At 34.1% G+C, this 15,065-nt stretch overlaps 1 protein-coding gene across 1 annotated transcript; it reads left to right on the top strand.

The window, feature by feature from the left end:
- Nucleotides 1-11,084: 11,084 nt before the first annotated feature.
- On the top strand, nt 11,085-12,047 carry LOC141562478 (olfactory receptor 51L1-like). Its single transcript, XM_074302507.1, has one exon. It carries the CDS (start codon nt 11,094-11,096, stop codon nt 12,045-12,047), a length of 954 nt encoding a protein of 317 aa, XP_074158608.1. The 5' UTR covers nt 11,085-11,093.
- The last annotated feature ends 3,018 nt before the right edge of the window (nt 12,048-15,065 follow it).

Here is a 15,065-nt window from a genome sequence, read left to right as displayed (position 1 = left end):
CAATCTAGTCATAGCAGAGGGTGATTGCTAGGGGAGAGGTGCTGGTGATATCATCGCTGCTCCCTCTCCTCTTTCTCCCTCCATGCTGTAAGATGGAGTTGATGGGGGCATGTGTGCTCCTAGGTAGGGTTGAAGCTGCCTCATGAGGGGGAGAATAACCACACTGTTGAACCTTATTTAAGTCCCCATGCCCTCAGGTGATATGGCCATTAAACTGTTCTTTATCTTCTTTTTCCTCACACTTCCTCATCTGGCTGTTTCTAATATTTTTCATTTTTCTATAACTTTCAGGATTCTTTAAGGCCAATTGTATTTTGTTGAACAGATAGAATGCTTCTGTGGAAGTTGAATGAGGATCTTTATTGTTGTAGTATTCACATAGTTGTTCTCCTACCAGCTTTCAATTATCTGCATTTATTTCTTCTTCCTCTAAGAACCAAGGGGATGTGAATCCTAATGTACCCAATAGTCTAGCAATCTGTTCCCAAGTTATAATTAAGCCTTGTCCCTAAATCAGCTTAAGCATGCTTTCTATAGCACCCCTTCAGGGGTGGGGGGGTAGGAAGGGGCTGGGGAAGGGGAGAATCTTTTTTTAACATCTCCCCCATTTCAGCTTGAAAGGGTTACTAATTAAGCCCTTAACAAAGTAAGTTCCCTGTTTGTCTATTAAAATACTCACCTAATTTCCTTGCCACTGGGGACTTCTTCAGTGAAATTAAGGTCCTTGGTCCACACATTGGATGCCAAATGTGAAGACCAAGTTAGCACCCTGGATATCTTTGAATCAACTGGAGTCAGTATAAGCAAAAAGTCCTTGATCATTATTGTTGGTCTTTTGGGCTCACCATCAGGGGAATAGATATAGGAATCTCCACATCTTCTTTCTCTCTCTCCACCTCCAACAAGTGATTTCTGCTTGTCCTACTTCACCCTCCAAAGCCTTCTTTCATTCACTGCATACAACCACAAATGGAGCAAGCACAGGATAATGAGCTGTGTCATTCTTCAAGCATATGCTAATAGAGTATTGTCCAATTGGTAATTAGCCTCAAGTGCTTGGCTATACAAGTGCATCTGCTCAGTTTCAGCCCTTTACACTATTCTTCCTTCCTTCCTTCCTTCCTTCCTTCCTTCTTTCCTTCCTTCCTTCCTTCCTTCCTTCCTTCCTTCCTTCCTTCCTTCCTTCCTTCCTTCCTTCCTTCCTTCCTTCCTTCCTCCCTTCCTTTCTTCCTTCCTTCCTTCTTCTTTACTTCTTTCTGGAGTTCATTATTGAACACAAAATAAGAAATTTTTATTATATTAAATTAAAAAGGTATTTTATAAACAAAATGATGCAGAGAAGATTAGAAGGGAAGTGATAATCTGGGGGAAAATTTACATCCAAAGGTTCTGATAAAGGCCTCATTTCTAAAATACATAAATAATTGACTCAAATTTATAACAATTCAAACCATTCTCCAATTGATAAATGATCAAAGGATATAAATAGACCATTTTCAGAGGAAGGAAGTCATTTGAAAAGATGTTCTAAATCACTACTGATTAGAGAAATGTGAATTAAGACAACTCTGAGGTACCACTACACACTTCTCAGATTGGCTAATATGACCAGGAAAAGATAATGATGAATTTTGGAGGGGATATGAAAAAATAGGGGACACTAATACATTGTTGCTGGAGTTGGTGGTGTGAATGGATCCAATCATTCTGGATAGCAATTTGGAACTACACTCAATGGTCTATCAAAATGTGCATACTTTTGATCCAACAGTGTTTCTACTGGGTTTATATCCCAAAGAGGTAATAAAGAAGGGAAAGGGTCCCATAAGTGCAAAAATGTTGGTGGAAGTCCTTTTTTGTAGCTACAAGAAACTGGAAACTGAGTGGATATCCATCAATTGGGGAATGTCTGACTAAATTATGGTTTGTGAATGCTATAGAACAATATTGCTCTATAAGAAATGACCAGAGGATCATTTCATAGAAGTGTGGAGAGGCTTACGCGAACTGATGCTAAGTAACATGAACAGATGCAGGAAATCATTGTATACAACAACAAGAAGATTATATGAAGATCAATTCTGATGGATGTTGCTCTTTTCAACAATGAGATGATTCAGGCCAGTTCCAATGATTTTGTGATGAAGAGAGCTATATACACACAGAAAGAGGATGGTAGGAACTGAGTGTGGATCACAACATAGCATTTTCACTGTTTTTGCTGTTGTTTGTTTGCATTTTGTTTTCTTTCACATATTTTTTCCTTTTATATATATAGGATTTAATATATATTTTAAGGGAAATTTGGAGCACAAGGTTTTGCAAGGGACATTGCTGAAAAATTATCCATGCATATGCTTTGAAAATGAAAGCTTTAATAAAAAAATAATTTAAATGACAGAAGACAACAAAGAACATTAAAAATGTAAGTTACATCTTTTGATGTTTAATTTGCATTAACTATTAATGTTATATTTGTGAATGTATATTTATTTATATAAACATATTTTTGTTCTTGCTTACTTGTTTCATTCATATCTAACTCTTTGGGGTTTTTCTGGCAAAAATATTGGAATGTTTTGTTAGTTACTCTCCAGCTTATTTTACAGATGAGAAAACTAAGATAAATAGGGTTAAATGCCTTGTCCAGGGTCACAATGTTATTAATAAGTGTCTGAGGAGAAATTTGGATTCAAGGAGATGACTCTTTTTGACTTCATACCTGGCACTTTACCCACTGTGCCACCTGGTTTCCTCTACAACAAGGCTGTAGTCTGAGAGCTAGAATATTAAGGACTTTAAATACACTTATGGCATTTGAGATTATCCTAGACACAATAGGGGGTTAGTGAAGCTTCTTGCTTATGCAAGTGACATTATGATACATGTGCTTTAGCCAAAACATCAGCTTACCAACTGTATGCTAGATGAATTGTAGGGGGGAGCTTCAACACAAGAAGACCAATAATGCATTATTTGTAAAGCTGTAAGTGAAGGATGGTAAAAGACTGACCTCAGAAAGTTAGAGTACAGATTTTAATTTTAGCAAGTGTTTTCTAGTCATATCAGTCAAAGCACAAGAGATCTCTGAGGTCCCTTAAGTGGAGCTTACCTCCCTTGGGAATTATCTAGTTTTCTGTGCAACAAGGAATAGATTTATATGAGCTGGCCTTGCAAGCTTACAACATAGGAAAGAACGTTTGACTTGGCTGTGAGAAGACGTCCTTCAGAATCTGAGTGAGTAAAAAGTAAAAAAGCAAAAAAAAAGTAAAAAAAAAAAAAAAAAAAAAAGCAAAAAAAAAAAAAAGTAAAAAGCAGGCAAAGATGATGTAAAAATGAATTCAGAAATGGAGAAGTAAGATTGTGATCTTAAGTTGGCATTGGGCAGAGAGAATCTAAGAGACAGATAAGGACTTGGGCTATTGAACATTTTGTTATAATTTTTCAGTCATACAAAGGCACACTTAGGATACTTATCAAATTCAAGGAAAGCTTGACTAAAAGTGGTTCCCAGTTCAAATTAAAGTACCTAAGGATTCATGCAATATCAAACTCAATAATCTCCCTCAATTTATTCCCACCTCCTTCAAATTCTGATCTTTTTTAAAAGAAAAGTTACAGTTGTATTCAGGGCAAATACTTTATTTGCCCCAAACCAGAAGCCACTTATTATCTGAGAATTTCTGTCTTCCTTACACCAGGGTTCAAAAACTCCAAACATATTTTGCTATGGATCTTTCACATATTTTCAGGAAAATTATAATGATTTTTAAAAGATATATTCAAGATAAAGCATCTCATTTTTACCCCAGGAGAAAACTGAAAACTAGATTGACTGTGACTTGTACAGAATCAAAAAATATCATGCAACAAAATCAGCATTGAAACTTAGATTTTATAGCAAACCCATTATTCTTGATTCTCTATTACCTTGGCCACTACAATTAAACACTGGAGATACTTTAGGGAAAAAATAGAGAACATTACATTAAACATAAGGCAGAATGATAAATAATTATATCCTCAGAACTTAGGGTCCTAATGAACAAACGGAATTATTTTCATCATCATAGTCTAATTTTAAGTAACAAAAACTATCTCTGGATGTTCAATTTTCCTCCCATCTATCATTCAAAGTGCTGACTGGTGCTACCCCCACTGACTTCCTTTCCCTGGGATACTGGTTGTCATTCTCCTTTTATTTTTCTTCTTTTCCTGTATAACATATTACTTAGCCAAAAATTTCCCTTCTTGATAGTAATGGTTTGTAGTTCAGTCATTCAGTCATATCTGACTCTTCATGCCCTTGTGAGCCATTGAATAGTGTCCCTGAAATTTTCTCAGCACAGATACTGGACAGATTTCCATTTCCTTCTCTAGTGGATCACCATTTGTCAGAATTCTTCACTATGTCCTGTCCATTTTGCTTAACCCTGCTTGGAATGGCTTACACTTTTATTGAGCTGCACAGATGCTTCTGTTACAATTAGGCAGTGATCCAGGAAAGGATGTCAGGATTTGCCTTCTTCTATGATTTACCTCCTATCCTGATAAGAGGAATAACATAAAATATTTATCATTACTCCAGTGTCCAAGGCAAACTGTTCAAATTTCCACTTCTCCCTTTCATAATGATAATCATGGTGATGATGATAATAATAATGCAACACAACTAGCATCAATATATATTTACAAAGTATTTTACATATGTTATCTCATTTTCCCATTCATAACAACACTATGTGGTAGGTGTTATTATTTTCCTGATTTAAAAAATGAGGAAACTGAATCAGAGTGTTTAAATGGATTATTCACAGCCTTACAACTTGTAAATGTCTGAGGCAGGATTCAATTTCTGAACTGTTGGAAGCTGCAATCTCTAAGCTGATTGGCAAAGCCCATCACTGAGATCAAATGTGCACAGCACTCATGCAGGAACAACATTTTCTTCTATTATTCTCATTAGTCGACTACTATTTCATATATTATTCATAATTGGCTTGATTACAGCACTAACACATAATCTAAAAAAATCTGGTGACAAGGGCAAGTTAACTAGAAATGATTCCACATGCATATTCTGTCCTAATAAAACTAATCTCTCACTGAGAGAAATGATTAAGGAGAGAACACTAGGTGATAATGTAGGATACTCCATTAATAGTGAATTAATATTCTATAACATGATCTCAATAACGAATATAGTAGTAAATTATTCTTTGTTCATCTAGATTTTTTTCTTTTAGGCTTCTAATAAACTTTCCGTATTATTAATAGATCACCAGATTATCTATTATGTTTAGTCTTCATAGGCAAAGGAATTAAAAAAAAGTCATGTGGGAGTTAGAAGACTTGGGTTCAAGTACTATATAAGATGCTTGATACATTATTGTTGCATAAAAATAATTTGTTGAGCTTCCAGTGCTAAATAGATGTGGTATTATTATTTTTGTTTATGTTTATTGTTGTTCTTATTATCATTGTTAGAAATCATGAAAATATTGCAAAGTTTAAATGGTAAGGGTCCTTAGGTAGAATTATGCACTAATTCTTACTTTCAACATGCATATAAATGTTCTCCCTTCTCATCTCTGCTTCTCAACTTTCCAGGTTTCTTTCAAGTCTCAGATAAAGTTCCATATCTGCAAGAAATGTTTCCTACTCTTCCTCAATCTCTTTCTCTTCCATCTGATATGATCCCCAACTTATCATCATTAGTTCAAACCCAGACTCACACAAATACTGGCTGTGTGACACTGGTAAAATTATTTAACTCTATTTGCCTCACTTTTCCTATCTGTAAAATGAGCTGGAGAAGGAAATGGCAAACCATTCTAGAATCTTTGCCAAGAAAAAAATGGGTCATTAAGAATTTGAAACAATTCAGTAACAACAAGAGACAAGGAATAAACATACAGTTTTTAAAAATAAGTGATGAGCTGGGTGACAGATGATAGAGCACTGGGCCTGTAGTCAAGAGTCAGGAAGACTTGATTTGGAATACAGCTTTACACACTCACTAGGCTGTGTGACACTGGGCAAGTCACTTATCTTCCTATTTGCTTCAGTTTCTTTGTATGTGAATCAAAGACGATAATAGCACTTAGCTCTCAGGGTGTTATGACATAAAAAGATAAAAATAACAGAGTGCTTTGCTTAATGCCTGGCAGAGAGTAAATGTTATTGTTTGCAATTATATGTAAGTGTGCTCTAAATTACTATTTGTAATATAAATTCAGATCAATTACAAACCTGAAGTTTTATCTGATACCTATCAGATTGGAAAAAATGATAATAAAATATGAAGTTAATTTGCTAAGACCTGTGGGAACATAGAAACAATAATTTAATCTATGGAGTTATGTTTTTATAGTATGATGGTAGGTGAAAAGTATTTGAATTATGTAAGAAAAGGATTAAACTTCATATCTGATGACTCAGTAATCCCATGAATGGATATATGCCCCAAGGAAGTAAAAGACAAAAGTCAAATTAATAATAATATTCACAGCCTTGTCCTTCAATTGGGAAATCAATGAATACATTGTGACAGAAAGAATTGAAAAACATGGAGAAGTTAAAGAAACCTGGTGAGATTTGCATGAAATGATGTGGAACACAATAAAAAGAACTAAAAAATAATGCACCCATTGACAACAAGAGTAAAACTAAAAGGACCAATAAAAAGAAATTGAAATTTTATCAATTGAAAATGTTTTTAAAAATCCAGAAAATGGATAATTCAATAACTTGAATGGAAAGTGGAAGGTGACAAAAGCAGAAAATTGTATATTTTTAAATACCAATAAGTAGTTATTTAAATTCTTACTTTTTGCCAGACATTATGCAAAAACTAGGGACACAAGGAAAAATAAAAACAAATCCTACCTTCAAGTAGCTCACATTCCAATGGGGGAGAAATATAAATATAATAACTACAAATAAATACATAATTGCATATAAATCACTAGGTATATCCAAGATATATGCAGAGTAAATGGAAATTGCAATGAGGAAGGCATATGAAAAGCACTAGGAAAGTAAATCTACAGAAAGTGGGACATTAGTGGTGAGTCTTAAAGTCAAGCAAGATGAAAATATTGAGCATTTTATAAAAACGGTCTATTGCCATATTGAATTTAGCTCAGGTGTCATTCTGTGGTTCAAGCAATTGTTCATTTTGTAAAGGAGGGTAGCTGGGATTTCTTGAAATGTTGATTTAATTAAAAGAAAATTTCAAAACCTAAGAAACTTTTTTTTAAATACAAGATTAAAAAAACTGTAATAGCAATATCTTTGTGATTAAGCTTGGGTGTTATTGTGTGTTTTTTTAATTTTACAGTTGATGTCATTTTGTGCAATGTAGAGGGTATCATCTCAACTAAGAATGAAAGGGACAAAGGAAAGATTCTGTCAAAAGAAGGATTTTGCATAGAAAAATTAGTTATATCAGAAAATATAAATCAGGGTCAAATACTTTTTAGTAAGAGGCTGAGATTTGTTTTGCAAGCTCAATAATGTCTATGATGAGGGGGTCTGTCCTGAGTCCACGTGGAGATGTGATCATGACTATTGATTCTGTTACTGGTAGAAAGTTGTCAATGATTTATCTAAATATATCAAAGAACTGGGAAGCCTCTGAAAAACTGATATGCTCTCATAAATTTATTTAAACAACCAACACATTTTAATATCATAGACATTTTAAATAGGATAAAATGAAATTAATTCTGCCTTAAAGTAAATTACATTTTCTCAAGGAAGTACATAAATATGTATATGAAATTAAACAAAGTAAATAAACAGAAAATTGAAGGAAATGAGAGGTCAGCACTAGTTAGCAAGGAAACAAGAAAAGACCAAAATAGAAGTCATGGTATGATCTGAGATTGGAAGGAAATTAGGAAATAAAAGTAGAGAGGAAAGAGAAATGTATTTCACACATAGAGATCACTTTTTGTACAAGCACAAAGAAAGAATGCCTTGAGTAAGAGACAACCATGCCATGTATAATTAGGTCAGTTAGGATGAATCAAATAAATGCATGACTAGGAGAAATGCATAATAAGTCAGGAAAAATAGTCAGGAAATACAGAACTATTGTAAAGGGAAAGCCAAAATTAAGAGTCTGTGTTTTATTCTAGAAGAAACAGCATCTTGAATAGTTGCATAGATAAACAGATTTTTATTTGAGGAATATTGGCCAGAAAACTATGGGTAGAAGAGGAAAGAGAAAAGATACAACATGATTAATCAAAAGTTTTTTTTTTCCTTGAGTTAAGCTTTAAACTAATTTATTTTTTAAACAAGTCATTTCTCAATCATGCAGAAGGATAAATAGGGCAAAGCATTTATTCAAATAGAAATGTTTGAATAAATGATTTCTTAAAATTTTCAATTATTTATTTAAATATTTAAGTTGTTTTTAATTATGTAATTAAATATTTGTTATTGAATATTAAATACTTAAATAAGTGTTTATTTTTAAATAAAGTTAGAAAAATAAATAAAAGTATTTAAAAAGAGACCTAAAAGCTTATCATTGCTGTTCCCAGCTGTTTAGGAATAAAATAGATCATTTATCAAGCTCTGTATCTCCAAAATATCAGTAGAAAAGTAGACAGTAAATATGCACAAAGAGAAAATAGAGGAGTGCAATAGTGAAGAAGTCATTTTGTGTCTTTCATTTCTTTGTAGAAATAATTGTGTGACCATCAGTAAGCATCATATGTAATGGGGATAAACTGCAACCATTCCCAATAAGATCAGGAGTGAAACAAAGTTGCCCACTATCACCATTACTATTCAATACTTTATTAGAAATGCTAGCTTTGGCAATAAGAGTTGAGAAAGATTAAAGGAATTAGAGTAGGTATTGAGGAAACCAAATTACCACTCTTTGTTGATGATGTGATCATATACTTAGAGAACCCCAGAGATTCTACTAAAAAGCTATTAGAAATAATCCACACCTTTAGCATAGTTGCAGGATACAAAATAAATCCACATAAATCATCAGTATTCTTACATGTCACTAACAAAATCTAACAGTTAGAGCTACAAAGAGGAATTTCATTTAAAGTAAGTACCAATAGTATAAAATATTTAGGAATCTATCTGCCAAGGGAAAATCAGAAACTATATGAGCAAAACTACAAAACACTTTCCACACAAATTAAGTCTGATCTAACCAATTGGAAAAAATATTAAATGCTCTTGGATAGGGCGAGCAAATTTAATAAAGATGACAAAACTACTTAAACTAATCTATTTATTTAGCAATATACCAATCAGACTCCCAAAAATTATTTTAATGACCTAGAAAAAAATGACAACAAAGTTCATATGGAAAAACAAAAGGTCAAGAATTTCAGGGTAATTAATAAAAAAAATCAAATAAAAGTGTCCTAGCTGTACCAGATTTAAAATTATATTGTAAAGCAGCAGTTACCAAAACCATTTGATATTGGCTAAGAAATAGACCACTTGATCAATGTAATAGGTTAGGTTCAAAGGACAAAACAATCACTTTAATAATCAAGTGTTTGACAAACCCAAAGACCTCAGATTTGGGGATAAGAACTCACTGTTTGACAAAAATTTCTGGGAAAAATTGGAAATTAGTATGGCAGAAACTAAGCATTGACCCACATTTAATACCATACACCAAGATAAGGTCAAAATGGGTTCATGACATAGGCATAAAGAATGAGATTTAAATAAATTAGAGAAACATAGGATAGTTTATCTCTCACACCTCTGGAAGAGGAAGGAATTTATGACCAAAGAAGAAATAGAGATCATTATTGATTTCAAAAGAGAAAATTTTGACTTTGTCTAATTGAAAAGTTTTTGTACAAACAAAACTAATGCAGACAAGATTAGAAGGAAAGCAATAAACTGAGAAAACATTTTTACAATCAAAGGTTCTAATAAAGGCCTCATTTCCAAAATATATAGAGAATTTACTCTAATTTATAAGAAATCAAGCCATTCTCCAATTGATAAATGGTCAAAGGATATGAACAGACAATTCTCAGATGAAGAAATTGAAACTATTTCTAGCCATATGAAAAGATGCTCCAACTCATCATTAATCAGAGAAATGCAAATTAAGACAACTCTGAGATACCACTACACACCTGTCAGATTAGCTAGAATGATAGGGAGATATAATGTACAATGTCGGAGGGGATGTGGGAAAACAGGGACACTGATACATTGCTGGTGGAATTGTGAATACATCCAGCCATTCTGGAGAATGATTTGGAACTATGCTCAAAAAGTTATCACTCTGTGCATATCCTTTGACCCAGCAGTGTTACTACTGGGCTTATATCCCAAAAAGATCTTAAAGAAAGGAAAGGGAACCAACATGTGCAAGAATGTTTTTGGCAGCCCTCTTTGTACTGGCCAGAAATTGGAAACTGAGTGGATGCCCATCAATTGGAGAATGGCTGAATAAATTGTGATATATGAATATTATGGAATATTATTGTTCTGTAAGAAATGACCAGCAGGATGATTTCAGAAAGGCCTGGAGTGACTTACATGAACTGATGCTGAGTGAAATGAGCAGGACCAAGAGATCATTATATACTTCAACAACAATAATATATGATGATCAATTCCGATGGATGTGGCCATCTTCAACAATGAGATGAATCAAATCAGTTCCAATAGAGCAGTAATGAATTGAACCAGCTACACCCAGCAAAAGAACTCTGGGAAATGACTATGAACCACTACATAGAATTCCCAATCCCTCTATTTTGCCCACCTGCATTTTTTATTTGCTTCACAGATTAATTGTACACTATTTCAAAGTCCAATTCTTTTTATACAGCAAAATAACTGTTTGGACATGTAAACATATATTGAATTGAATTTATACTTTAATATATTTAGCATGTAATGGTCAACCTGCCATCTGGGGGAGGGCATGGGGAGAAGGAGGGGAAAAGTTGGAACAAAAGGTTTTGCAATTGTCAATGCTGAAAAATTACCCATGCATATATCTTGTAAATAAAAATCTATAAAAAAAGAAGTAATTGTGTGTGTGACATGGGATTGCAGCTCTTTACAGAAACTCCATGGCAGACTTCAATACCAGTAGTGACCTATCTACCACATTCTACTTCATTGGAATTCCTGGATATGAGGCACTACATCACTGGATCTCCATCCCTTTCTGCATCTTCTACCTGATTGGGATAGTGGGCAACTGTATTATCCTTCATATAGTCAGGACTGACCCAAGTCTTCATGAACCCATGTATTATTTCTTGGCCATGTTGTCTCTCACTGATATGGGCATGTCCTTTCCCACTCTTATATCACTCTTCAGAGTGCTGTGGTCCATCTCCAGGAAGATTGAATTCAACACTTGTGTGATACAGATGTTCTTCATCCATACTTTCTCCAACACAGAATCAGCAGTGCTCCTGGCAATGGCCTTTGACCGCTATGTAGCAATCTGTCACCCCTTGAGGTATTCCACCATCCTCACTCCACAGCGCATTGGCAAGATTGGAATAGCAGCTTTTCTCAGGAGTTCACTACCCATTATTCCACTGATGATCCGTCTTGCATACTTTCCTTTTTGTCGCTCCCATGTCCTTTCTCATTCTTACTGCCTACATCAGGACTTGATTCGCTTGGCTTGTGCTGATATTAAGTTTAATGTCATCTATGGGTTGGTTTTAGTTATCATTCTATGGGGATTTGATTCCCTGGGCATTCTGATTTCTTATATCTTCATTCTCCGTTCTGTGCTAAGCATTGCATCACGGAAGGAAAGGCTCAAAGCTCTCAACACATGTGCCTCCCACATCTGTGCTGTCCTCATCCTCTATGTGCCCATGATTGGTCTGTCTCTTGTCCACCGTTTTGCAAAGCATGCCTCTCCCCTTGTCCACATTTTCATGGCTCACATCTACTTGCTGGTGCCTCCTGTGCTCAATCCTCTAATCTATAGTGTAAAGACCAAGCAGATTCGCACAGGGATAATCCGTCTATTTGTCCCCACAAGAATTCGTTCTACCTAGGGGTAGGTCGTGCTAAGAACTTATTCCCATCACATATGAGAATTATGATACTGAGAAATTGCATCTTAAATTATGTGAGGTCATTACCATTCTAATCAGGAAAAACATATCTCACTTAGAAGAGATAAAAACCGGGGGGAAAACTGGTGTGAAATTGTAGCCTGGAATTACTGAAACACTACATAGTATCTACTTGTGACTTAGGTATTGTGAGAGAAAAGGCACATAAAACCAGAATGATCAGTCAAATTTTCTCCCACAGATCCCTGCACTTATACCTTTTATTATATATCAAGAAAGGTATACCACAGCATTTCTATAAAGAGGATTTGTTCTCAAAGTACTTCTGCATTTTATTGAAACTTCTTAAGTAGGAAATGAATTAAAGCACTCAGGATATACAGGGGAATGTAACTTTTGTACAAAGTATATAAAAATAATTAGCCAAAATGGAATTGGCTGCTAACTTTCTTGATCTGGTGAGAATATTTATATTTACATATGACCACTTTATATTTAATATATTTCTATATGAATCATTTAACCCACAATGCTTTTAACCATGATTTATTTAATCCACAGAGAACAATTTAGAGTTTACAAATTGATACTAATCTTAGCTCTGGTCAAGATTTCCTCCTTATACTTTTCTTCCCATTTTTTGCTCTATCTTCTTCAGGCTTATTCCTACCTCCATGACTCCTAGAAATCTTTCCATGTATTATTCATATATATATATATATATGTGTATATATATGTATATATATATATACACATATATATATATATATATTTTACATATATATACATGCATACACATATATATATTTACATATATATATAATTAATATGTTCAAATCAGAGATGATTATCCTCCCATTCCCATACCCAATACGTTTGGCATTTCTCTATTTCTGTCTAGGGTACCACCATCATTACCATTAAAGCAGTTCATGACTTTCCTTAGAATCCTCTCAGTTTTGTCTCCTTCAGGCCCCCAGCTAATCTCTTAACATATCATGTCTACCTCCACATTTTCACATTCCCTCCTTTCTACTCACAGGATTATCTCTTTTGTTTGAGACACCATGACCTCTTATCTGGACTTATAAAGTATCTTTCTTATTAATTTTCCTACTGATGCTCTCTCCTATCTCTACATAATCTTCTCCTCAGTATCCAGATAAATAATCTTGAAGCACACATCTGATTTTGACACTTACTTGCTCAAGAGACTTTATTGATGCCTTATTAATTTTGGGATAATATATCAACTCTTCTGATTGATATTTAAAGTACTTTACAATATGATTTCAACTTATTTTTCTAAATTCATTTCAAATTGCTTTGCTTCGAATTCTTTACTTCTTCCTACTTGCTGTTTCTAGGGTTATTCCTGGTGCCTTCCCTCTATTATCTGTATTTATCCTAGGATAGCTTGATTGTACATATGTTTTTGTTTTGTTTTTGTTTGTTTGCTTGCTTGAGATGGGTATAAATATAAATATGATACATTCAATAGCAGTGTTTATCATTTTGTTTCCTTTGCTCCATCTCTTAGCATGGGCATATAATTGCCATTTATTAAATTAATACTGACTGATTTACTAACTTTGCTCCATGATATTCCATTTCATGCTACCAAACCTTTGGAAAGGTGATTTCCTTCTTCTTTAAATGAATTTCTCTGCAACTTTTAGATCTCTATCTTTTTTAAGGATTCCATTAAACTGTCATCTCCTGCACATAGCCTTTCCTAGCTACCCTAGTTTTTGTGCATTTCTCACCTTGATATTGCCCTATAGTTAGTTTTTAAATATTTGTTTTTACTTGTTTATGATCATGTTGTTTTACTTGTAATAGAATGTAAATTCTCTGAGAACATGAAGTGCTTTATTTTGGTCTTTGTTTAACCAGCACTAAGCATAATGTTCAACACATAGGAGATGATTAAAAAAGATATATTTAATAGAATTTACATCCTACTTTGACTGTTAAATTTTTGAGTAGCTGGATAATGTATTTCAAAATAAATAAATATACATGTAATACACACACACACACACACACACACACATATATATATATATATGTACTCCATTCCTATTTTCTACAAGCTCATGTTTCAAGGGGGAAAATGAAAGATGATTTTTCATATTTAAGTATAACATAAAATAAAGAGCAAAGAAGAGATTTAAAAAAATATTCTAGGTATAAGTGAGGGGAATTAAATATATACATATAGATAGATTCAGCTGAGTAGATCAGGAAAGATTACTAGGTAGAGTTACCTTCTGATTAAGTCATTGAATTAAAGAGACTGAAAACTTAAGCAAAAAGAGAATATGTTCCATTTTAGAATAAATGATGTCTTACAATGAGTGGAGTTTGTTTTACTACTTTTATTTGCTACTTTCAGTGAATTATTATTGCGTCATTTTTCTTGGAGATTTTAACAAAAATAGTCAACGATTCTCACCATTTTTTAAGCTTCAATTGTTTATTGAAAATATTTTCATTCTGGAGGGAGGATTTTGGAGAGATGGCAGAGTAGGTTGGCAAATTTCAAACACTCCAGATTTCTCCCCACAAATAGAACTAATTGCCCTTCAGGGCAAACATAGGCTAGTGGAAAATCAAGGAGACCTGGGGCAGAAAAAAATTTTTCCTGATACAACCCAAGAAGATGTAAAGAAAGACCCTGGGCTGGGGGTTAACCTGTCTGAAGTGCAGATGGACTAACTAGGCAGAAACATTAAGTGGGAAGTCTGGAGGAGAGGTTGGTGTAATTGGAGCCTTATCAGGAACCATAGAGACTTTCACCTCCTATACTATTTATGGAGTCAGGGTTTCTATCCCAGAAGATAGAGTGAATCTTGGTTGATTGGGAATGTCAATCCCAACTGAGCTGCTGAGATGCAGTGGACAACAAGAAACCAGCTCCTGGTGAGTGGAAAGGACACTGTTGGCTGCAGGCATTTGGAGGAATTGGGAATTCTAGGTTTTGAGTTCCTGATC

This window comes from Sminthopsis crassicaudata, chromosome 3, assembly GCF_048593235.1.
Source record: "Sminthopsis crassicaudata isolate SCR6 chromosome 3, ASM4859323v1, whole genome shotgun sequence".
NCBI classification, from domain to species: Eukaryota; Metazoa; Chordata; class Mammalia; order Dasyuromorphia; family Dasyuridae; genus Sminthopsis; species Sminthopsis crassicaudata.
Note: the sequence above shows the minus strand (reverse complement) of the source record. Positions and strands in the feature narration are given on the sequence as shown.

What these genes read in the sequence shown, in the direction of transcription:
- LOC141562478 (XM_074302507.1), top strand. Translation starts at nt 11,094, where the DNA reads ATGGCAGACTTCAATACCAGTAGTGACCTATCTACCACATTCTACTTC.